This window comes from Lampetra fluviatilis, chromosome 40 (genome assembly GCF_964198595.1).
Source record: "Lampetra fluviatilis chromosome 40, kcLamFluv1.1, whole genome shotgun sequence".
In the NCBI taxonomy this organism is placed as follows: domain Eukaryota; kingdom Metazoa; phylum Chordata; class Hyperoartia; order Petromyzontiformes; family Petromyzontidae; genus Lampetra; species Lampetra fluviatilis.
Window position 1 is genome coordinate 7,995,209 of NC_136314.1, and position 23,398 is coordinate 8,018,606.

At 53.7% G+C, this 23,398-nt stretch overlaps 1 protein-coding gene across 1 annotated transcript; it reads left to right on the forward strand.

Annotated features, from left to right (window-relative positions):
• The first annotated feature begins 1,268 nt into the window (after window positions 1-1,268).
• Window positions 1,269-19,166, forward strand: DENND6A (DENN domain containing 6A). The gene is made up of 20 exons (XM_078875050.1): window positions 1,269-1,748; window positions 3,776-3,814; window positions 4,140-4,182; window positions 5,725-5,837; window positions 6,557-6,637; window positions 7,222-7,327; window positions 7,751-7,830; window positions 8,093-8,152; window positions 9,398-9,453; window positions 9,970-10,092; window positions 10,403-10,498; window positions 10,982-11,076; window positions 11,219-11,284; window positions 11,403-11,467; window positions 12,336-12,425; window positions 13,768-13,821; window positions 14,308-14,417; window positions 14,766-14,868; window positions 16,236-16,310; window positions 16,674-19,166. Exons 1-20 carry the CDS (start codon window positions 1,611-1,613, stop codon window positions 16,797-16,799), a joined length of 1,719 nt encoding a protein of 572 aa, XP_078731176.1. The 5' UTR covers window positions 1,269-1,610; the 3' UTR covers window positions 16,800-19,166.
• The last annotated feature ends 4,232 nt before the right edge of the window (window positions 19,167-23,398 follow it).

The following is a 23,398-nucleotide window of genomic DNA, read 5'->3' on the forward strand; positions in this document are numbered from 1 at the left end:
TCATTGGTCACCCTGTGCTCCTGATAAATCACAACGTTCATCCTACAAAGTCCCACCACAACGGAGAAACACAAACAGATAGACCAAAACATGTTGGTCATATGGAAACGGCTGTACGCAGTATGAACCTAAACTCAATGTCCCTGTACAATAATACGGGTAACCTGTATGGGTTGACAGGTATGAAGTTATAAGAAACACTTATTAAATCACATATTCCATTGGAACCTCCTTTGCCAGTAGCAAAATATGATCATTGTTTTTTACCCTATTATCTGGCAACAAAACTGACACCTTTTTTATGTAAATTCTTACCCCGAGCTCTCATACTCTGATGGTGCATTGTCTTTAAGTTGTGCGCCTTTTGGCGTCATCTGGTCCAACACCATGTGAGACTGGGCTCTAAGGAAAGCTGTCTCGGGTGTGGACCAATCAACTTCAAGGACAGTGCATATCATTATCAGAGTTGTCTTTTTTGTTTGCATTCCGACTGCAGGTATTGTGGTCAATGCAAGCATGACTCCTTGTAAAAAAGGAGTCAGTTTTGTTGCCAGATAAAAGGGTAAAAAACCAATTATCAATCACACATTTTCAATAATATTCAAATTTTCGTTTTATTTTCGCCTTGGTTTGTGAGAACTTTGAGTTGCGACTGCGTGTCTCGAGACAACTGACAATAGCAGCAGGTCTGAGATGGATGTACATTGGTTGTTACTACAAACCAATAAACCCATACGGCTTACCAGTATTCTTGTACAGGAAAATTGAGTTTTCTGTTACATACAGCGTACAGCCGTTTCAATACGGTAACATTTCGTCTGTGTCTATTTGATTCTCCCTTGTGATGAGACTTTTTAGGATGAATGTTGAGATTTATAAGGGCACTGGGCGACAAATAAGGTCTGAATTTGTCTGTAACAAGTAGGACACTGATCAGGAGTTGACAGGCACGCCTCTGTTGCTTCAATCCACCTACTATTTGGATAAAAAAGTGATGTAACGTTGCTGTTGAGTAACTTTGTTATTTAAAACCCGGTCACATCGGGAAAATTTTTTTATTTGAGTCTCATCGGGAACAGACGGTGTAATAAAATGTCCAGGCTGCATCTCGTATTAACCATTGTTTCTCTAGCCTCGCTATGTAGGTGATGTGAAGGGCCATCGCTCGAAACGTTGGCTGTTAAATCGTTTTTTTTCTTTTCCCGTTTTCTAACGCCACATCGCATTACGTTCGAGAGTGTTGGGTTTTATTGATTATTTTAGTTTCTTTAAAGTGTCAGCGAGTGCGCCCCCCTTGACAACTCACCCCCAACAATTCACCTCAAACCCTTCTAACAACTCCCCGTTCACCACCAGTTAAAACAGTAACTTTAACGAACACTCAAGGAGTAATTACAGGGTAATTTACCAATAACAACGTCTCACTATGAGTAAAGAAATCACGCGCGTTCTTATTTGAAATTAAACTTTACTTTATTGACACCGTGACCGAACGCCCGGTGGCTTAGGCGCTCCCCCGCGGGGGGTTCCTCGCTCATTTTTGGGGCCAAACTTCTAGGCAAGACCGTAGGCTTCGCTCGAGGGCCTACGCGCTCTCCTCTCCGGGTTCAATGGACACGGACGCGGACGGACGGGCGCCTCTGCGGGAGGGCAAGGAAGCTTCCCTGTTACCGTGGGACCGCTTCGCAGCCTGGGCCAGGGCGATTTGTGTGGTCACGTTCGACCTGGAGCTCGGCCAGGCGATGGAGGTAGGGCCTGCGGGAGAAGGGGCGCACTGCCCGGCCGGGTCGTCTAGGCAAGACCGAGGCATCAGCCTACAGTGCCATTGGGGTCTTGCTCCCATTTGGGATAAGTTCTATAAATGTCGTATTGTTGTAAAATGTTTAATGTGTTGTAACGTACCCGCTTACGGTGGTCAGTGGTTCTTAATCGTGAAGAGGTGTAGTGTGGTAGTGTTGAAGTGTGTTGATGGTGAGGTGTAGTGTGGTAGTGTTGATGTTGTTGATGGTGAGGTGTAGTGTGGTAGTGTTGAAGTGTGTTGATGGTGAGGTGTAGTGTGGTAGTGTTGATGTTGTTGATGGTGAGGTGTAGTGTGGTAGTGTTGAAGTTGTTGATGGTGGGGTGTTGTGTGGTAGTGTTGAAGTGTGTTGATGGTGAGGTGTAGTGTGGTAGTGTTGATGTTGTTGATGGTGAGGTGTAGTGTGGTAGTGTTGAAGTTGTTGATGGTGGGGTGTTGTGTGGTAGTGTTGAAGTGTGTTGATGGTGAGGTGTAGTGTGGTAGTGTTGATGTTGTTGATGGTGAGGTGTAGTGTGGTAGTGTTGATGTTGTTGATGGTGAGGTGTAGTGTGGTAGTGTTGAAGTGTGTTGATGGTGAGGTGTAGTGTGGTAGTGTTGATGTTGTTGATGGTGAGGTGTAGTATGGTAGTGTTGAAGTGTGTTGATGGTGAGGTGTAGTGTGGTAGTGTTGAAGTGTGTTGATGGTGAGGTGTAGTGTGGTAGTGTTGATGTTGTTGATGGTGAGGTGTAGTGTGGTAGTGTTGAAGTTGTTGATGGTGGGGTGTTGTGTGGTAGTGTTGAAGTGTGTTGATGGTGAGGTGTAGTGTGGTAGTGTTGATGTTGTTGATGGTGAGGTGTAGTGTGGTAGTGTTGATGTTGTTGATGGTGAGGTGTAGTGTGGTAGTGTTGAAGTGTGTTGATGGTGAGGTGTAGTGTGGTAGTGTTGATGTTGTTGATGGTGAGGTGTAGTGTGGTAGTGTTGATGTTGTTGATGGTGAGGTGTAGTGTGGTAGTGTTGATGTTGTTGATGGTGAGGTGTAGTGTGGTAGTGTTGATGTTGTTGATGGTGAGGTGTAGTGTGGTAGTGTTGATGTTGTTGATGGTGAGGTGTAGTGTGGTAGTGTTGATGTTGTTGATGTTGTTGATGGTGAGGTGTAGTGTGGTAGTGATGTAGTGTGTTGATGGTGAGGTGTAGTATGGTAGTGTTGATGTTGTTGATGGTGAGGTGTGGTAGTGTTGAAGTGTGTTGAATGAGGTGTAGTTATTGGTGGTAACGAGGTTTAGTTATGGGTTGTGAAGAGGTGTGGTGTTGGTGGTGAGGTGTAGTTTTTGGTGGTGCAGTCCATAGTCCATCCTCAACAGCTGCCCTAGGTGTACAAACTCTTGACGTGTTCCAGTTATGCCCCTATCATTTCTATCTTCAAATGTTTATCGAACCTGTGGTACAGTATTTTGTTATATTTCTCATTTATCTCGAGCATCACTTTGCAGCCTTCTTTGTTAATAAGTGATCTGTCTGAGGAAGTGAATGCTCTTGCTTGTACACGGGTCTGTGTCTCCTATGGTTATGTGTGTCCATGTGTCCCTGCATGTCCATGTGTCTGTGCATGTCCATGTCATTATTAATGTATATGTGGGGAGTGCTAGTCCAATGGTTAGTGTGCTACGAACCCAACCACCTGAGTTCCATTCCTGCCCACGGCCAATATCAGTGGCGAATATCTGAACCGTGCCTGGGCCTCTCCTCGAGATCGACTCAGCCTCAATGAGTAGCAGATGCGGTGTGTAAACATCAACAGTGGGGAGACGAAGACGGCCGGGCATAGTTTCTGCCACACCACCCCCCCCCCCCCTTAGTCGTGTGCCAACCTGCCCTTAATAGGTGCTGACCAGCAGTATTTGCCCCAACAGGCTGTTGTTAGTTAAAGGCTATAGGGGGGATCTTTGTGTGTGTGTAACTTTGTCTCCGTGTGTCTTCGTGCCTCTGTGTGTGGACAGCTCACGTACCCGCCCCACATTCAGCTGACCGACAAGGAGGTAGGTGGTCCCTCACTCAACCCGTGGCTCCTACCCCGAGTCACCCCAAGTTTCCTCCTCGAAGCCCCGAGGTTCTGGGTGCTTCCTCTGAGCCCGTGATAATCGGTTTCGCGTTACCTCGAGAACCTATCCGGTGGCTCGCACTCTCCGCCGGCAATCGCACCCTCTCATCTCCTTACCGCACTCCACAAACTGCTCCGACCACGACCTACCCCTTTAATTTTCCGCGTGTTTACGTTTGACCATTTGACCCATACGCAGTTTGTGATGCTTTTGTTTTTTGTTGTTGTTGTGTGTGTGTGTCTGTGTTTTTTTGTTCCTCTAGAAAACCAACATTTGTTACTTATCATTTCCAGACTCTAATTCAGGTAGAGTTGCGGTGGTGGGTGTGTTTTTTTATTTTCTCAACGTTTTTTCTTTTCTTCTCGTCCGTCGCTGATTAAGTTGTGGCACGTTTCCCATAACCTGTCAACCCATACGGTGTACCTGTATCCTTGTACAGGGAAATTTAGTTTTCAGGTCCACATGGCGTTCAGCCATTTCAATATGGGCAAAACACATTTCTTGTCCATTTAACTGTGTTTCTCACTTGTGATGGGACTTTGTAGGATGAACGTTGAGATTTATAATGGCACGGGGTGACCAATAAGGTCTGAATTGGTCTGTAATAAGGTAGGCACTGATAAGGGGTTGACAGGAATGGCTTCCCTTGAAGCTCCACATTGCGTGCATCAGCCCCCAATTGTTTTACGGGGCTCAAGTAATCGACCACAATAAAATAAAATTACACAAACTCCGTGACATGTTGCCGTGGAGCATCGTGAGTAATGGCGTACAGGTTTCCCTCGGTCAATGCTGTCGTGGTAGATGCGTTCCATTGACAACTACCGCATAGCGAAACCGCACGAGTCAGTTGCCTGCCGAGTAGCACGCACAGTCCACACGCTACGAAGTCTCCCTCTCTGACCACGTAGCCTCATATGAGTGAATTAAACCCGAACTGAGTAAATTTTGGGTAGAAACAGCGCAAAATCGCACAAACCAAACCTACGTAGAGCGAACGAAACCTGCATGGGTTTTTGCAGGCAGTATCACGATGCCTCATACATTTTTGGGTTCCGTCACTTAACTATATGACCACATCATTGCGTGGCCTAATTTATAAAAAAATAACGAATATTGGCTGCAAAAACCCATGAGCGGGAAGTGAACTTAACGCGTATAGAGAGAACGCACGTCATTCCGACTTTCTGGATCTTGCTCTGATGAAGGTTGACGTAGTTTTAAATTAAACGTCGCGTATCTCTGGCTGCTAAATCTAGTTGTGGAAATTGTTCTCCAACTTATCACTGTGAGCTGAAACAAAAATAATGGACGTATTGTTAATCGCTTGCACATGTGACGATACATTTTTTGGCTGTGGGTGGTGGAGGGCATCATGACAAAAATGCGTGCCAGGTCACTTTTTACCCTTACCCAAAAGTCAATTATGAATCAAGTGAAGTTATGTATATACACAAATGAACACATAGTTATAGTCCATTGGCCTATCGGCTTTCCAGACCAGTATTATTCAGCAAGCAAACTCGGAACCATTTTTGACTTTTTAGGTCTAATCAAGCAGAGTCAAGCTTGTTCATACAAATGCAGCTAGTGTGTCAGATGTTATATATATATAGATTCAGAACAAACAGATGAATACATTACAACCTTTATTCGATGAGTCGGCTAATAGTTCCAGCTCTGGTCACCTCTCGTGTAGATACGAATTGAGTCGTGGCTATAAACCGAAGTGTCGTGAATCCAGCTGCTGCCTTCTGAGCACAGCGAGCGAGTGGCCCTCAGGCCTCCGGAGAACGCGGTTCCCGTCCTGACCCCCGTGCGTCCTCTGCGTCCTCCTGCTCCTCCAGGTTGCCACGGCGACACGCAGTTCTGCTTCCGAATCCGGCAGAGCCCGAGCCGGAAATCCCCTGCTACCGCCCGGGGCGGCGGGGTGGATGGCGACGCGCCTGGCATGCTGAGGGTACGGTGCCGGGGGGGCTGGCGGCCGGGGCGTGGGAGGCGTGGGGTCAGCGGGTGGGGGCTAGGGGGTGGGAAGAAGGGTCAGGGTTGGGGAGTGAGTTGTGAAGATGAATTCGACAGCAGCCATAACATGGGACGTCTGCAGCGAGGCCAAGTTATATGGAATGGCAAGGTCCGTAGAGACGCTGCAGCTCTTGTGTCAATCTACTTCCGGATGGCGATCTTCCCATTCCTGTACGGGTTCATAGCAGTTACTTGGCTATACTTCACCATGCTTGTCAATGCTGGTTTCCATGGAAATAAAATAGCCATCTCCCCTGCACTGCTTAGTTTGTATTGTCGATTTTTGTGATGTACTTGCAGCGTTGTACCCATGGTGGTGCCACGGGAAGGGGGGGAGAGTCAAGGGGGCGGATTATGGGCAAAGGGAAAGGAAAGGGACAGGGAAGAGAGAAGAGAATAGGAAATGAGAGGACCAGGATGGGGAAAGGAACGGCGAAACGGGAGCACAGGGTCAGGAGAGACGAGAGGGAGAGGCTACATGAGGGCCTCGACGCTGCTGCATGGAGGAGGAGCAGCGTCTGTTTGCAGAGTGGGTGACGGGGAGAGCAGAGTGGTTCAGAGTGGGGGTAACCACTCTGTCTGTCTCCGGCACGCACGGTTAAACGTGCACTCCGCATCTCCCCATTCTGCCCTGCCTTGTGATCCCTGTGCAAACAGAGGGACCCCACTCACTACTATGGCTACGTGTACTTCAGGCAGTCCAAGGACAAGTCACTACGCAGAGGATACTTCCAGAAGGTGCCCACTGACTCGCCCACTCACCCACTCATTCACTCGCCACACCTCTCACTCACACACTCAATCAATTACTCACCTACTGACCCACTCCCTCACTCCTGTTATTCACTTGCTCACTCGCTGACTCGTACGATCACTTGCCGGCTCTGACTCGCTCACTCACCTGGCAACTCACTCATTCACTTACACACATGCTGACTCACTCCCTCGCTCATTCTATCACTCACTCACTCGGACCTAATGACTTGCTTTACGTGGCTAGATGGCTAAATAGAATTTGGGGCTGGTGTCATATCACAGCACTGCAGGTTGTTATTTGTGAAAAATCATTATCTGAAGGGGATTTTGTCAATTTACAACTAAGGTTAAAATGGATGAGCTCCATCCGTCTGAAACAGGGAGTCACGGCCACTCTTGTAGAAGTGACTCGGGTAGCGATCAACCTGGATTCACACCCAGGATCTCAGCAGTGCCAGCTCGGTGCCACCTCGATTAACGTTGTTAATGACGGTTCGATTCTTGCCCTCTCTTCTGCTGCTGCTGCTGTTGCTGCTGCTGCTTATTGGCACTGTCTCTGCCGCCAGTCGCTGGTGCTGCTGAGCCCGCTGCCGTATGCAGGTTTGTTCGACGCGATTCTACGCACCGTCGCTCCGGGCTTCTTCGAGAAGGCGGAGCCCTTCCTGGAGGCCGGTGAGTTTGACCGCACAAACGGTAAGGAGTGAGTTTACCATGCTGACAGAGGTAGGACAATCGCCGCTTAAACCCTGTGGTGACACCCACACATGGGTGCGTTCCTGTGTGCGTGTAGCGGCGGTGGAGTTGTTGGTGCACTGCAATATAAACCCAGCTACCCAAGTTCAACTGCCGCTCACAACCAATTATAGTGGCGTATGTTTGAACTGGTCGTGGGCCCTCCCCTAGGTCGCGTTGGCCTCAAAAATGAAGAGCTTGTGCAGTGTGTAAACATTATCACTGCGGAGACAAAGGTGCCCAGGCATACTTCTGGCCACCCGTCCCCTCTTGTACCATACTGATCTTCGTACATGCTCACGGACAGCTACATGGGGGACCGGTGTACGCGTGTGTGCTTCTTTGCGTGTGTGCGTGCCGCAGTGTGCAACGACATGGACCAGTGGCCTCTGCCGGTGGCCGGGCAGACGCTGAGCCTGCCCATCATGGGCACCGTCATACAGGTGCCAGCGGCGCAGTGCCACGAGCGATCCGCGAACCCTCGACCCCTCCTGTCATGCCACACATGTCAGAAAAGATCACCGCCTCCATGTTCACACACCCCCTCCGTGTTGACACACTGCCGTCCATTATTCACACACCCCCTCCGTGTTGACACACGGCTCTCCGTGTTTACACATGGCCCTGGCCCAGTCAGAGCGGTGATGACCACCACCACGATCACGACGATGATGATGATGATAATGACCACCACGATGTTTTCAGGTTCGCATCCCGTCGCGGCAAGACAAACCCGGCGCGGCCTTCTTGCACGCCACACAGGAGGTGAGCGGAAACTCCGGTGCGACAGCGGCCCACAGGGAATGTTGCTGCCATCTGTGTGACGCTTTTGCTGGTTGCTGGTCACGGCCAAAACGACGATTCTTACCGAGTGCGTTTCGGTGCTGACCATGAGTGGTGTGGTGTTGACTTCGTGTGGTGTGGTGCTGACCGTGAGTGGTGTGGTGCTGACCGTGAGTGGTGTGGTGTTGAGTGCGTGTGGTGTGGTGCTGACCGTGAGTGGTGTGGTGTTGAGTGCGTGTGGTGTTGACCGTGAATGGTGTGGTGTTGAGCGTGTGTGGTGTGGTGTTGAGCGTTAGTGGTGTGGTGTTGAGTGCGTGTGGTGTGGTGTTGAGTGCGTGTGGTGTGGTGTTGAGTGCATGTGGTGTGGTGCTGACCGTTAGTGGTGTGGTGTTGAGCGTGTGTGGAGTGGTGCTGACCATGAGTGGTGTGGTGTTGAGCGTTAGTGGTGTGGTGTTGAGTGCGTGTGGTGTGGTGTTGAGTGCATGCGGTGTGGTGCTGACCGTTAGTGGTGTGGTGTTGAGCGTGTGTGGTGTGGTGCTGACCGTGAGTGGTGTGGTGTTGAGTGCGTGTGGTGTGGTGCTGACCATGAATGGTGTGGTATTGACCGTGAGTGGTGTGTTGTTTAGCGCGTGTGGTGCATTTCATTTTGGTTACATGCCACCTTTTGAGATAAAAAAAATCGGGTTGACTGTCATGTGACGGACATTACACTCACATGCTGTGCCCCTATGCTGTGTGTAAACCAGAACTTGAAGCGATCTCAGTTGTAGTTCTACGATATCCATTATCTAACACGAAGGGTGGCGTTGCTTTGCGAGAAATCTCGATGGATTCTTGTTTTCGTACAGCGACGCCGAGAGTGCAGTCAGGATAAACTTGGGCCTAATTATGTAAAACTTTCAAATGTGTCCATCTAACCCGATCACATGACTCCTGTTTGGCCACCCCCACTCTGAATCCTTCCCGTCTCTCCGCCACCCCCTGGGAGAACAGACTCAGCTCCAAGCAGCTCACTTTTGCTCGCACCGTCTCTCTCCCTGTCTTCCCTCCCGTCTCACCATCACCACCCTTTCTCCTTCTCTTCCTGCCCGGTAGACCTTCGTTCTTGCTGCTGCTCATCTTGAGCCATGCCCTCTTTGTCTTGACCTCCCCTTCCCGTCGTGGTGGTGGTGCCATGGGTGGAAGGTTTTATAATAAACTCTACTGAGACTGCCGTGTCGTTCGCAGAACCTCTACGCCGTCTCCACGGTGTTGCCCAGCGTCCACCAGCCCGACCTTTACCGGTGAGACCAGCGCAGAGCTCGTCGGAGACAACGATGGTCGCCACCGCTCGCTGGGGCCGAGTGGGGCTCAACGTCATCGTCAAAATCTTTATCATCATCATGGGCACAATTTTGACCTTTGATGTTATCATTGTATCTTCATCATCTTTGTCGTAATCGTCTCCATAAAAGTTGGTTGAGCCGTTTCCCGCGGTAGTGTGGTTCCCACGGTTGTGACATTGAAATTGTCAACCTTGCCACAGTTGCGACGTCACCACGGCATTGTTGTTACCAGTATACTGATGTTGCCATAGCTACGCGGTCACAGTGGTGGCATGGTTGCTGTGGCAATACAGCTGCTGTGTCGCCACGGTTGTCGTGGCGGCAGCACAGTTACCATGGCGGTAGTTACTATGGTAGCACAGTTGCCGTGTCGGCACATTTGTCGTGGCGGCGGCGGCACGGTAGTCGTGACAACCGCACAGTTGCTGTGGAGGCCGTGGTGTGACGCGGTGGTTGCTGTGCGCGTCCCCGCAGGAGTTTCCGCCCCGTGCTGCCGCACGTGCAGATGCTGTGGGAACTCGTGCTGTTGGGGGAGCCTCTGGTCGTCATGGCAACCTCTCCTGCCGACACGGCACAGGCAGTGCTCGCCCTCGTCAGGTGAGCGAGCATCGTCGTGACAACCGTCTCCCCCTCCCCTTCCGTCCCTGTCGCTCTCAACGGGCCCGGCTAGCCGCCTCGCTAACCGGGCATGAGGTTGGACCGCGATAATGATTGACGGTGTTTGTGTTCGCTCTTATTGCTGTGTTTATTGTTGAGCACAGGTGTGCAGGCGTTTATTGTAATCGGACAGCAACTAAGCGCGCTCGTGATAGCGTAATAACTAAATGTTATTTTGGATAACAAGACCCAAACTCACACAGGACCCATAGACTCACACGTGTTTGCTGTCTTGTGTTTCCCTACCCAGCTGTATCGCCCCGCTCACGTACTACAGCGACTTCCGTCCATACTTCACCATCCACGACAGCGAGTTCCAGGAGTACACGACTCGCACACAGGCTCCGTGAGACATGCAAGGACATGGGGAGACACTGACACACACACACAGGGACACGAGATACTGACACACACAGGGATATGGGGAGACACACATGGGAACGTAGGGAGACAAACAAAGACAAAGGTCCCTTGTATAGCCTTTATATACTTTTTGGGGCAAGTGCTGTTCGTGACCACATATGAAAGCCGGCACGGCACACTCGAGGGTGGGTGGCCAATACCACGCCCGGCCGCCTTTGTCTCCCCAGCGGCAATGCTTACACACCACACCTGGTACTCATTTGAGGCTGAGTCGACCTAGGGGAAACCCAGGACCGATTCAGATGATCGTCACTGCCGTTGGCTGTGAGCGGGAATCGAACTCGGGGGCCGGGTTCGTAGTGCTACTGCTTCCCTACACACAGACAAGACACAGAGACACAGACGGGGATACACGCGGCTGGGTTGAGACCCCGTTTCGTGTCATGTGCCCGCCCCCCTCTCCCAGGCCCCCCGTGATCCTGGGCGTGACGAACCCGTTCTTCGCTAAAACCCTGCAGCACTGGCCCCACATCATCCGCCTGGGCCATGTCAGCAGCGACGGTGAGAGGGGCGACGGGGCAGGGGGCGAGGGGGCGACCCCTTCGTGTGTCGTGGCAGCCTTCATGGGTGCTCGCTGACAGAACTTGCCCCAGCAGTCTGTTGAAGGCTATAAGGGGGATCTTTGTTTTTGTGCCGTGTGCAGGCGAAGTGGGGAAGTCGGTGAAGGTGAAGAAGCAGGTGAAGCTGAAAACGCTGGACAGTGAGCCAGGTGCGAGTCTCCCGGCATGACACACAGAGGCGGTCTCGGACCCGCTGCACACACACAGACCATATGACCCGCGCGTGGGTGCCTGCGTGTGTCCGTCCGCATGTGTGTGTGTTTGCAGGTGTGTACACGGCTTACAAACCCTTCCTCAGTCGGGACAAAGCTATCCTCAGGGAGCTGGAGAAGGTGAGACATCAACGCCAACGCTCGCATCATCACTGCCATCGCCACCATCACTCTCTCCACAATCCCAGTCGTAATTACCACCACAGAAGCTGTGTGTTCACGGTGTGTGTTTGTAGTGTACTGTGTGTGTGGCAGGGACGTGCGGTCAGGGGAGGCAGGGGAGGCAGAGCTTCACCCTGTCATACTCCAATGAAAAATAGCCGTTCCAAAAAGTAAAATAGAATCAAATAAAAATGAAGATTTTTTTTTTCACTGATCTGTGTTATGTAATTTGTGTATGATTCAAATCATTTTTATAGTCAAAATCGCCAAATTTTACGGAGCTCTGATGCAAACTGGATGGAGCGTGGGCAATAAGCGCGTGCCTGTTACTACCTCTCTGTAATGATTGGAATCATACAGAAATAACACAGATCAGTGGAAAAAATCTTAATTTTTATTTTAGAATTGTGGTTTACTTTTCGTAACAGCTATTTTCATTGGAGTGTGACAGGGTGAGGCTCTGCCTCCCCTGCCTCCCCTGACCGCACGTCCCTGGTGTGTGGTGGTTGTGGTGTACATAGCGCAGTCGTGCTGTATGTGTGTGTGAGGTGTTCATGACGTGTGTGTGGTGCATTCAGTGTATTTGGTTGTGGTGGGGTGTGTGTGGTGTGGTTGTGGTGTGGTTTTAGTGTGTGCGGTTGGTCATGGTGGTTGTGGTGGTGGTTGTGGTGTGGTGTGTGCGGTTATTCAGTGGTTGTGGTGGTGGTTGTGGTGTGGTTTTAGTGTGTGCGGTTATTCACAGTGGTTGTGGTGGTGGTTGTGGTGTGGTGTGTGTCGTTGTTCACGGTGGCTGTGTTGTGGTTGCGGTGTGGTTTGTTTGCTACAGGGAGAGCCCCAGACCCGGCCGCCCTCGGCTCAGAACTCGGTTTTGCGACGGCAGCTGCTGGAACTCACACAGAGCTTCATCATCCCTCTGGTAGGCACAGAGCAGCTCGCTCACCAGTGTGGCTCGCTCACCAGCGTGGCTCACTCACCTGGCTCACTCACCAGCGCGGTTCACTCACCAGCGTGGCTCATTCACCAGCGTGGCTTGCTCACCAGCACGGTTCACTCACCAGCGTGGCTCACTCACCTGGCTCACTCACCAGCGCGGCTCACTCACCAGCGTGGCTCACTCACCAGCGTGGCTCACTCACCAGCGTGGCTCACTCACCAGCGTGGCTTGCTCACCAGCATGGCTCACTCACCAGCGTGGCTCACTCACCAGCACGGCTCACTCACCAGCGTGGCTCGCTCACCAGCACGGCTCACTGACCAGCGTGGCTCAGTCACCAGCGTGGCTCACTCACCAGCGTGGCTCACTCACCAGCGTGGCTCACTCACCAGCGTGGCTCACTCACCAGCACGGCTCACTCACCAGCGTGGCTCACTCACCAGCACGGCTCACTGACCAGCGTGGCTCACTCACCAGCACGGCTCACTCACCAGCGTGGCTCACTCACCAGCGTGGCTTGCTCACCAGCACGGCTCACTCACCTGTGTGGCTCACTCACCAGTGTGGCTCGCTCACTAGCGTGGCTCGCTCACCAGTGTGGCTCACTCACTAGCGCGGCTCACTCACCAGCGTGGCTCACTCACCTGGCTCACTCACCAGCACAGCTCACTCACCAGCGCGGCTTGCTCACCAGCGCGGCTCACTCACCTGGCTCACTCACCAGCACGGCTCACTCACCAGCGCGGCTCGCTCACCAGCGCGACTCACTCACCAGCGTAGCTCACTCACCAGCGCGGCTCATTCACCAGCACAGCTCACTCACCAGTGTGGCTCGCTCACCAGCGCGGCTCGCTCACCAGTGTGGCTCATTCACCAGCGCGGCTCGCTCACCAGCGCAGCTCGCTCATCAGTGCATACTAATCAACATGACATCTTCCCGAGCAAGACGGCTCACTTATCAATAACTGGGCGATTTTCTCTTCGGCGAGTCCCGCACAGCAACGTGGCATCACGTTGGAGTCGTGCTCGTTGTTCAGCGTCGTCGCTACGGCATTCGTCGTTACGGCCCCCGTCGCTACGGGACTCGTCGCTATGGGAATCGTCGCTATGGGAATCGTCGTTATGGGAATCGTCGCTATGGGACTCGTCATCTGCCGCTATCCGAAACCCCATTGACTCGTCGCGGTCTTCGGAACGTGGCAGCCACCACGCAGCTGTTGGTATTGCTGACTAACGACTCGCAAGGGACAATACGAGTGTTGGAATCCGTGCGTAAGCGTGATTTTTCTTCCTGGTTGTCGTCATTGTTGTAAATGTTGTCTAGGAGCGGTACGTGGCGAGCTTGATGCCCCTGCAGAAAAACATCACCCCCTTCAAGGTGCCACCATCACAAACGCCATGACACACCTTCACCATCCCCAACATCATTATGAACACCATCACCAAAAAAAAAAAGCTAAAGGAAACCCACACAGTGTAACCAGTGCTGGCCAGACATCCCAATGCTGAAAACTTACTTGCAAATCACTCGGTTGGAATCACATAGCAGCAGCAGCAACAACATGGTCCCCCTGTACTGCGAAAACTTGGCAGGACCCTCCTGAAAAATGGGGTTTGAGACTCAGTGAATCTTTCCTGGGTAAACAAGCATCATCATCATCATCCTCCTCGTAGTGAGATGACTAGCGCACACGATTTGCTGCACGCATCATGGGAATAGATTTTTATTGATTGGTGGTTTCATTACCACTGTGCCTCCTGTGACCTCCGTGACCTCAAACGACCTCCCCGTGATCTCCTTGTGACCCCATGACCCCATGACCGCTCTGTGACCCGATGGCTTCTTGCCACCCCCGACACACAGAGCCCCCCTCCTCTGGGCCCATTTGAGGCGGAGGACTTCATCCGCACGCTGGAGAAGAATGGCCCACAGCTCACGTCGCCCATCAAGGGGGACTGGACGGGGTTCTATCGGTACTCACGCCACACACACACACATCCTCCGTGTGGCCTACATGGGGGCAGTGATGGTGTGATGGTGGCGACGATGTGTGTTTGATGATGGTGGTGAAGGTGTGTGTGTGTTGATGGTGGTGATGGTGTGTGTGTGTTGATGGTGTGTGGTTGATGATGGTGGTGAAGGTGTGTGTGTGTTGATGGTGTGTGGTTGATGGTGGTGGTGGTGACGGTGTTTGTGTGGTGGTGTGGTGTGGCGGTGTGTGTTTGATGATGGTGGTGGTGACAGTGTGAAGTAGCGGTGTGTGGCTGATGGTTGGTGACAGTGCGTGTGTTTGTGACGGTGCGTGCCGTGTGCTGCTCTAGACGCTTCCTGCGCTCCCCCAACTTTGTGGGCTGGCTGCGCGAGCGCCACGGGGACATGCGGCTCAAGCTGGAGGCCGTGCACATGGACATGATGGCCAACGCGGTGCGCGCCGCCACACGCCTCCCTCACCACTCTCTCGCTCACATCGCAAACACTCGCCACTCGCTACTCTCGTTACTCACCACTCACACTCACCACTCACACTCGCCACTCACACTCGCTACTCTCGTTACTCACCACTCACACTCGCCACTCACACTCACCACTCACACTCGCTACTCTCGTTACTCATCACTCGCCACTCGCTACTCTCGACACTCACCACTCACACTCACCACTCACCACTCACACTCACCACTCTCACTCGCCACTCACACTCGCTACTCTCGTTACTCACCACTCACACTCGCCACTCACACTCACCACTCACACTCGCTACTCTCGTTACTCATCACTCGCCACTCGCTACTCTCGACACTCACCACTCACACTCACCACTCTCACTCGCCACTCACACTCGCTACTCTCGTTACTCACCACTCACACTCACCACTCTCACTCACTACTCTCGTTACTCACCACTCACCACTCACCACTCTCACTCGCTACTCTCGTTACTCACCACTCGCCACTCACACTCGCTACTCTTGTTACTCACCACTCACACTCGCCACTCACACTCGCTACTCTCGACACTCACACTCGCCACTCACACTCGCCACTCACACTCGCTAATCTCGACACTCACACTCGCCACTCACACTCGCTACTCTCGTTACTCACCGCTCACCACCACTCACACTCGCTACTCACACTCACTACTCTCGTTACTCACCACTCACACTCGCCACTCACTACTCTCGTCACTCACACTCGCCACTCGTTACTCACCACTCACACTCACACTCGCTACTCTCGACACTCACCACTCACTCGCCACTCGCTACTCTCACTCGCTACTCTCGTTACTCACCACTCACCACTCACACTCACTACTCTCACTCGCTACTCTCGTTACTCACCACTCACCACTCACACTCACTACTCTCACTCGCTACTCTCGTTACTCACCACTCACCACTCACACTCGCCACTCACTACTCTCGTCACTCACACTCGCCACTCACACTCGTTACTCTCGACACTCACCACTCACTCTCACTCACATCGCCAGCAGTGTCCTTAACAGTGCTGTCATCTTGACATTATCACTCATTTACATTGTCATCATTGGCGTCGTTGACAGTATCGAATTCCAGCTCCATTGCTCGAGCTATCGGTTTGATTGCTACGTGGCAAACACCCTTTGCAGGGCACATTCAGGTGCGCTCCTCGTGAGTCTGGGGAGGCTACTGAAGTGACTTCGCTCTGTGCTGTCATCTTCTGCCAGCTTTCTCCAGCACGAGGTGATGCACAGCTGGCTGTACCTGTGAGTGTACTCACGCGTGCGTGTGCGTGCGTGTGTGCAGGATCTGAGTGGCTGGGTGCGAGGGCGCAGCGAGGTGGAGTCGGTTGACTGGGTGATCAAGCTCCGTGAGAAAATGGTAATGCAGCCTTCACATTGCGCCCTCGACTCACCGCGCCCAACACGATGCTCTCTGCCGCCATTACCCAACATGGCGCCTGCATTACACTCCCTAGCCAACATGGCGCCCTCCTCCACCCCCTACCAAACATGGCGCCTTCCGCTCAACCACTCTTAACACGGTGCCCTTCACGCTACGCTACCCATCGTGGTGCCCTCTGGTCGCCCGTCATCTCTCACACCCTGGACAACATGGCGTCCTCCTTCAATACTGACCCCCCCCCCAACTCAACATCGTCTCACTCGACCACCTACCCCCCGCGACCCCCCGTGACCCCCCGTGATCCCCATGCCTCTGTGACCCCATATCCCCGGTGCCCAGGCACACGTGACCCAGGCACAGGTGAGCGTGGGAGCGCAGACGCTGGTGAAGCTGCGCGCGCACGTGGACGCCATCATCTCCTCGCTGCCGCCCGACCTGCAGAGCGTGTTGGGCAGCGGCGGCTAGGGCGGGGACGCGGCACCAGCTGCGTCCCCTCGTCCCTACGCGTCTCATCTTCCATGTCCCCGTGTCTCTGTGCCGCCATGTCTCCCTCCTACGTCTCTCATGCTCGTGTCTCCACGTCCTCCAAGTCCCTACGTCGTTGTGTCTCCTCGTGTCCTCCCTCATCTCCTGCGCACCCACGTCTCCCACGTCTCTCGTCGTCTCCGTGTCCCCAGGTCTCCCCGTACCTGTCCCGCATCTTGCCTTGTCCATTAGCCGGTGGTGTGAATCGCTGTTTGCCCATCGAGTTGAAACGCGGAGCGGCGATGCTGGCAGTGACGGCGCTGGGCTGAGCCGGGCCGGTCTCGGCTGCTCCTAGTGTTCTTATCATTAGTTGTGTACATATACAAAGATAGCGGTCCCCCCTGTAGCCTTAACGCATTGTTTGGGACAAGTGCTGTTATTGAGCACCTATAAAGCCCGGCACAGCACGTGAGAGGGTGGTCAGTGACATGCCCGGCCGCCTTTGTCTCCCTAGTGACAAGGTTTACATATCTCACCAGGCACTGTACTCATGTGAGGCTGAGTCGACCCAGGGAAGGCTCAGGACCAGTTCAGATAATCGCCAATGTGTACATAATACACACAGACAAGTGCATATAGACATGCACGTACACACACGCTGACTGATGCCCACTTGCAGGCCGGTGCAGTAAACACGCACAGGGACAGCTGCCACTGGGAGGGGGGGGGTCCCGTAGGTTAGACTACAGCAGGTCCATTGTAATGTTTAAGATGGTATGTGATGAAAGGTGCTTTTAATTTCCCGAAGGATTTAAGCACGTGTCCTGTACATCGCATGTGTAGCAATACCTCGGTTTACGTCGGGGATGCGTTCCTCAAAGGTATGATGACAAATATCGAAATGACGGACGATGCTGTTGGCGACGTGTGGGTTGAGGTGACTCAAATCGGCTAGCAGTGTTCACAAAGTGACGACGTGTTTGCCAGAGGACGTAAAAGGGGGATACGTAAATCGGGGTATCACTGTACATACACGCAGAGCCCTCCCATTGGTCCACTGCGAATTGGAGCGACGGCCCCGGGCCCCGCGCTTTGGGGGGCTCCCCGCGCTTCGACATCAACGGTGTCGGATGTAATAGTGAAGGCGTCGAGAGGGCCCACAGTGGGATTTGCCCCGGGTCTCGCACCCCCCTATGGACGGCCCTGCATACACGGACACGCGCGCGCGATTCCCACGCGTTGCGATCGCACGGATTGCCACGGACGGATGTGCGGTCGCGATTTCTTCGTCTGGTTAGCATTGTAGTGCCACTCGTGGCCGAACCGATGGGATTTAATCGATGGGTTGGCGTCGTCGCTGCGGTGGTTTCGCAAGGCTCGTACATAAAAACTGAGAAACGGTGTTACGGGAAACATTTCATTCCGAACCAAACTGCCGCCGGACAATAACTTAAATCGCTTTTGGATTCCCGCGCGGATCGTGAATGAGATGAGAATGAGTGAACAGGTTCAGTGAGCCCATAGAAATGAAAATGCATTCGTCGACATGATAGCGCTTGTGTTGTAGAGAAAGGGCCCTTATCCGAAACGTCGCCTACATATATTTATTGTTTTAAGGCCACAGAGATATTGACAAACATGTTGCGGTATTTGTTGTTGCTATTTGTGTGCCACTGCCGACTCAGCAGCAGAAGCAGCATTAATTTTACGCGAGCAAATAGAACCATGATGAATCACGTTGCATATGTATCGTTGGTACAGAAAGTCCTCGTTTAAACGTAGTAGGCGCGTTCCGGAAAAGTGCCGTGTTAAGCGAAAACAATTTCCCCAGAAATAATGTTGATGATAAAGATTTTGGCGACATTACCGTGTTACGCACAATGAGATGGCCGGGACCATTAACCGAGGGTTCGCCACCGCGTTGCTCTATCGCTCCGCATTCTGTATCATACCGCATTATAAACCGCGTTATAACGGTCCACGTTGCAGGATTAAGTGTTCCCTAATGGAAGAACCGCGTTGTAGCGAAAAATGCGTTATCTTGTGACCACCCCGCGTTAAGCGAGGACTTGCCGTCTGTGTACTAATCCATTACTGTTGACGCCCATTGTAACGAGGACTGGTGCTGCCTGTGTAAGGCCGAGTGGTTGTTGCCCTGTAAGGGGCTCTTGGCGAACTGAATAAAGACGGCCGCCCGCACGCACAGCCCCGGCTGCTCGTCTGCTCCTCAGCCTCGCCCAAGGCTGGCTGTGTGGGACGGTCTTTCTAAAAGATCCATAATGCATTCGTTATATATTTTAAGTGCGTAAATTTAACAAGACATCTATGCTGGAATGTGATTTACAATGTGTCGAATAAACAATAATAAGATGCAAAATATGCAGCGTAAAACAAGATTAATATAAGTTCTCTATAGATCATTATCATGCATCTCTGTACGTGGTCACTTTCACCAATTCCGTCGCTGCTTTTGGCACGTAGACACAGAAAATAAGCATTTAAATCCGACCAAATAAAAATCTGAAATATCCAACATTTAAATCCAAATACTTGCATCCGTTATCCGAAATAATAAAATCGGATCCCAGTCTCATCCCTATCACAGACTGTGACGGCGAAAGGCCATCGGGTTCACAGTCGTGGCCATAAGCGTCTAACGCACGAGTCTCGCTCTATGGGAGTGCCATCTCGTTCAGTATTGGGGCGGTCTGGTCAGGGTTCACACCTTCGCAGCATCTCCTCCATGACCCCACTTCTCAGCATCACCACCCTCCTCCTCCTCGCCCTCCTCCTCACCCTCGCCGCCGCGTCCCATCGCCGCTGCCTCCGCTGGTAGCGCGGCCTGAGGGCCATGAACGCCGCGCACGAGGCCGAGCAAGCGGCCAGCACCACGAGCAGCAGCAGCAGCGACAGAGACACGGCGGCCGTGGCCGGGCCCTCGTCCAGGCCGGGCCCCCCGGCGTCACCATCCCCGGGACCCTTCCCAGCTCCTTCAACATCAACGTCACTTTCAGACATTCCTGCGCCTTCCACGTGGCTTGTCTCTGTCTCGTTTGGCCCAATGTCATCGTGGTCATCGTGACGGTGATCTGGGTAGTCGTGAAGATGCTCGTCGCTTGGTCCTGTCCCACCACCACCACCACTTGCTTCATCTCCATCACCATCGTCACTGCCTGGTCTCATCCCATAGTCATCGTCCAGCCCTCCTCCCACTTCACCTCTCGACGCTTCTCCCGATGCCTCCTCGTCGTACCCGGCGGAGTGGCCGGGCGGGTGAAGAAGTACGCGAACTGTGGGCGGGTGAGCTGAGGGGGGGTGAGCTGAGGGAGGGTGAGCTGAGGGCGAGTGCATTACAGGTGAACGAGTTGTGGGTAAATGAGCTTTGGGTGAGTGAGTGATGAGTGAGGGAGCTGTGGGTGAGTGAGTGATGAGTGAGGGAGCTGTGGGTGAGGCAGCTGTGGGTGAGGGAGTTGTGGGTGAGTGAGTTGTGGGTGAGGGAGTTGTGGGTGAGTGAGTGATGGGTGAGTGAGTTGTGGGTGAGGGAGTTGTGGGTGAGTGAGTGATGGGTGAGGGAGCCGTGGGTGAGTGAGTGATGGGTGAGGGAGTTGTGGGTGAGGGAGTTGTGGGTGAGGGAGTGGTGGGTGAGTGAGTGATGGGTGAGTGAGTGATGGGTGAGGGAGTTGTGGGTGAGGGAGTTGTGGGTGAGTGAGTGATGGGAGAGGGAGCTGTGGGTGAGTGAGTGATGGGTGAGTGAGTGATGGGTGAGTGAGTGATGGGTGAGTGAGTTGTGGGTGAGTGAGTGATGGGTGAGGGAGCTGTGGGTGAGGGAGCTGTAGGTGAGTGAGTGATGGGTGAGGGAGTGATGGGTGAGGGAGCTGTGGGTGAGGGAGCTGTGGGTGAGGGAGTGATGGGTGAGTGAGCTGTGGGTGAGTGAGTGATGGGTGAGTGAGTTGTGGGTGAGGGAGCTGTGGGTGAGGGAGTTGTGGGTGAGTGAGTGATGGGTGAGTGAGCTGTGGGTGAGGGAGTTGTGGGTGAGTGAGTTGTAGGTGAGGGAGCTGTGGGTGAGGGAGTGATGGGTGAGTGAGTTGTGGGTGAGGGAGCTGTGGGTGAGGGAGTTGTGGGTGAGTGAGTTGTGGGTGAGGGAGTTGTGGGTGAGTGAGTGATGGGTGAGGGAGCTGTGGGTGAGGGAGTGATGGGTGAGTGAGTTGTGGGTGAGGGAGCTGTGGGTGAGGGAGTTGTGGGTGAGTGAGTTGTAGGTGAGGGAGCTGTGGGTGAGGGAGTTGTGGGTGAGGGAGTGATGGGTGAGGGAGCTGTGGGTGAGTGAGTTGTGGGTGAGGGAGTTGTGGGTGAGGGAGTGATGGGTGAGGGAGCTGTGGGTGAGTGAGTTGTGGGTGAGGGAGTGATGGGTGAGTGAGTTGTGGGTGAGGGAGTTGTGGGTGAGGGAGTGATGGGTGAGTGAGCTGTGGGTGAGGGAGCTGTGGGTGAGTGAGTGATGGGTGAGGGAGCTGTGGGTGAGGGAGCTGTGGGTGAGGGAGTTGTGGGTGAGGGAGCTGTGGGTGAGGGAGCTGTGGGTGAGTGAGTTGTGGGTGAGTGAGTTGTGGGTGAGGGAGCTGTGGGTGAGTGAGTTGTGGGTGAGTGAGTTGTGGGTGAGGGAGCTGTGGGTGAGTGAGTGATGGGTGAGGGAGCTGTGGGTGAGGGAGCTGTGGGTGAGTGAGTTGTGGGTGAGTGAGTTGTGGGTGAGGGAGCTGTGGGTGAGGGAGTTGTGGGTGAGTGAGTTGTGGGTGAGGGAGCTGTGGGTGAGTGAGTGACGGGTGAGGGAGTTGTGGGTGAGGGAGTTGTGGGTGAGTGAGTGACGGATGAGGGAGTTGTGGGTGAGTGAGTGACGGGTGAGGGAGTTGTGGGTGAGGGAGCTGTGGGTGAGTGAGTGACGGGTGAGGGAGTTGTGGGTGAGGGAGTTGTGGGTGAGGGAGCTGTGGGTGAGTGAGTGACGGGTGAGGGAGTTGTGGGTGAGGGAGTTGTGGGTGAGGGAGCTGTGGGTGAGGGAGTTGTGGGTGAGGGAGCTGTGGGTGAGTGAGTGACGGGTGAGGGAGTTGTGGGTGAGGGAGCTGTGGGTGAGGGAGCTGTGGGTGAGTGAGTGACGGGTGAGGGAGTTGTGGGTGAGGGAGTTGTGGGTGAGGGAGTTGTGGGTGAGTGAGTGACGGGTGAGGGAGTTGTGGGTGAGGGAGCTGTGGGTGAGTGAGTGACGGGTGAGGGAGTTGTGGGTGAGGGAGTTGTGGGTGAGGGAGCTGTGGGTGAGTGAGTGACGGGTGAGGGAGTTGTGGGTGAGGGAGTTGTGGGTGAGGGAGCTGTGGGTGAGTGAGTGACGGATGAGGGAGTTGTGGGTGAGTGAGTGACGGGTGAGGGAGTTGTGGGTGAGGGAGCTGTGGGTGAGGGAGCTGTGGGTGAGTGAGTTGTGGGTGAGGGAGCTGTGGGTGAGGGAGTTGTGGGTGAGTGAGTTGTGGGTGAGTGAGTGACGGATGAGGGAGTTGTGGGTGAGGGAGTTGTGGGTGAGGGAGTTGTGGGTGAGGGAGTTGTGGGTGAGGGAGTGACGGATGAGGGAGTTGTGGGTGAGTGAGTGACGGGTGAGGGAGTTGTGGGTGAGGGAGCTGTGGGTGAGGGAGCTGTGGGTGAGTGAGTGACGGGTGAGGGAGTTGTGGGTGAGGGAGTTGTGGGTGAGGGAGCTGTGGGTGAGTGAGTGACGGATGAGGGAGTTGTGGGTGAGTGAGTTGTGGGTGAGGGAGCTGTGGGTGAGTGAGTGACGGGTGAGGGAGTTGTGGGTGAGGGAGCTGTGGGTGAGTGAGTTGTGGGTGAGGGAGCTGTGGGTGAGTGAGTGACGGGTGAGGGAGTTGTGGGTGAGGGAGCTGTGGGTGAGTGAGTTGTGGGTGAGGGAGCTGTGGGTGAGTGAGTGACGGGTGAGGGAGTTGTGGGTGAGGGAGCTGTGGGTGAGTGAGTTGTGGGTGAGGGAGCTGTGGGTGAGTGAGTGATGGGTGAGAGAGTTGTGGGTGAGTGAGTGACGGGTGAGTGAGTTGTGGGTGAGGGAGCTGTGGGTGAGTGAGTTGTGGGTGAGGGAGCTGTGGGTGAGTGAGTTGTGGGTGAGGGAGCTGTGGGTGAGTGAGTGATGGGTGAGAGAGTTGTGGGTGAGTGAGTGACGGGTGAGGGAGTTGTGGGTGAGGGAGCTGTGGGTGAGTGAGTTGTGGGTGAGGGAGCTGTGGGTGAGTGAGTTGTGGGTGAGGGAGCTGTGGGTGAGTGAGTGATGGGTGAGAGAGTTGTGGGTGAGGGAGCTGTGGGTGAGTGAGTGATGGGTGAGGGAGTTGTGGGTGAGTGAGCTGTGGGTGAGCTCTCCAGCAGGTGCTCGATCAAGCGAGCTGGGAACGAGTGATCCGTGGGTGAGCAGCCGAGCGAGCGGATCGGGGGTGAGCGATCTGTGGGTGAGCGCCCGAGCAAGCGGTTGAGAGGGTGAACTGCGAACGAGCATTGGGGCGAGCGAGCGGTGGGCGAGCGCTCAAGAGAGCGAGTCGTGGACGAGTGCGGGTCAACGAGTGGGCCATCATCGGTGGACG

What these genes read in the sequence shown, in the direction of transcription:
- DENND6A (XM_078875050.1), top strand. Translation starts at nt 1,611, where the DNA reads ATGGACACGGACGCGGACGGACGGGCGCCTCTGCGGGAGGGCAAGGAA. An exon ending in TTCAGCTGACCGACAAGGAG is followed by an intron (nt 3,815 to 4,139) that starts GTAGGTGGTCCC and finishes TTGTTCCTCTAG; the next exon opens with AAAACCAACATTTGTTACTT. An exon ending in GCAGTGCTCGCCCTCGTCAG is followed by an intron (nt 10,093 to 10,402) that starts GTGAGCGAGCAT and finishes TTCCCTACCCAG; the next exon opens with CTGTATCGCCCCGCTCACGT.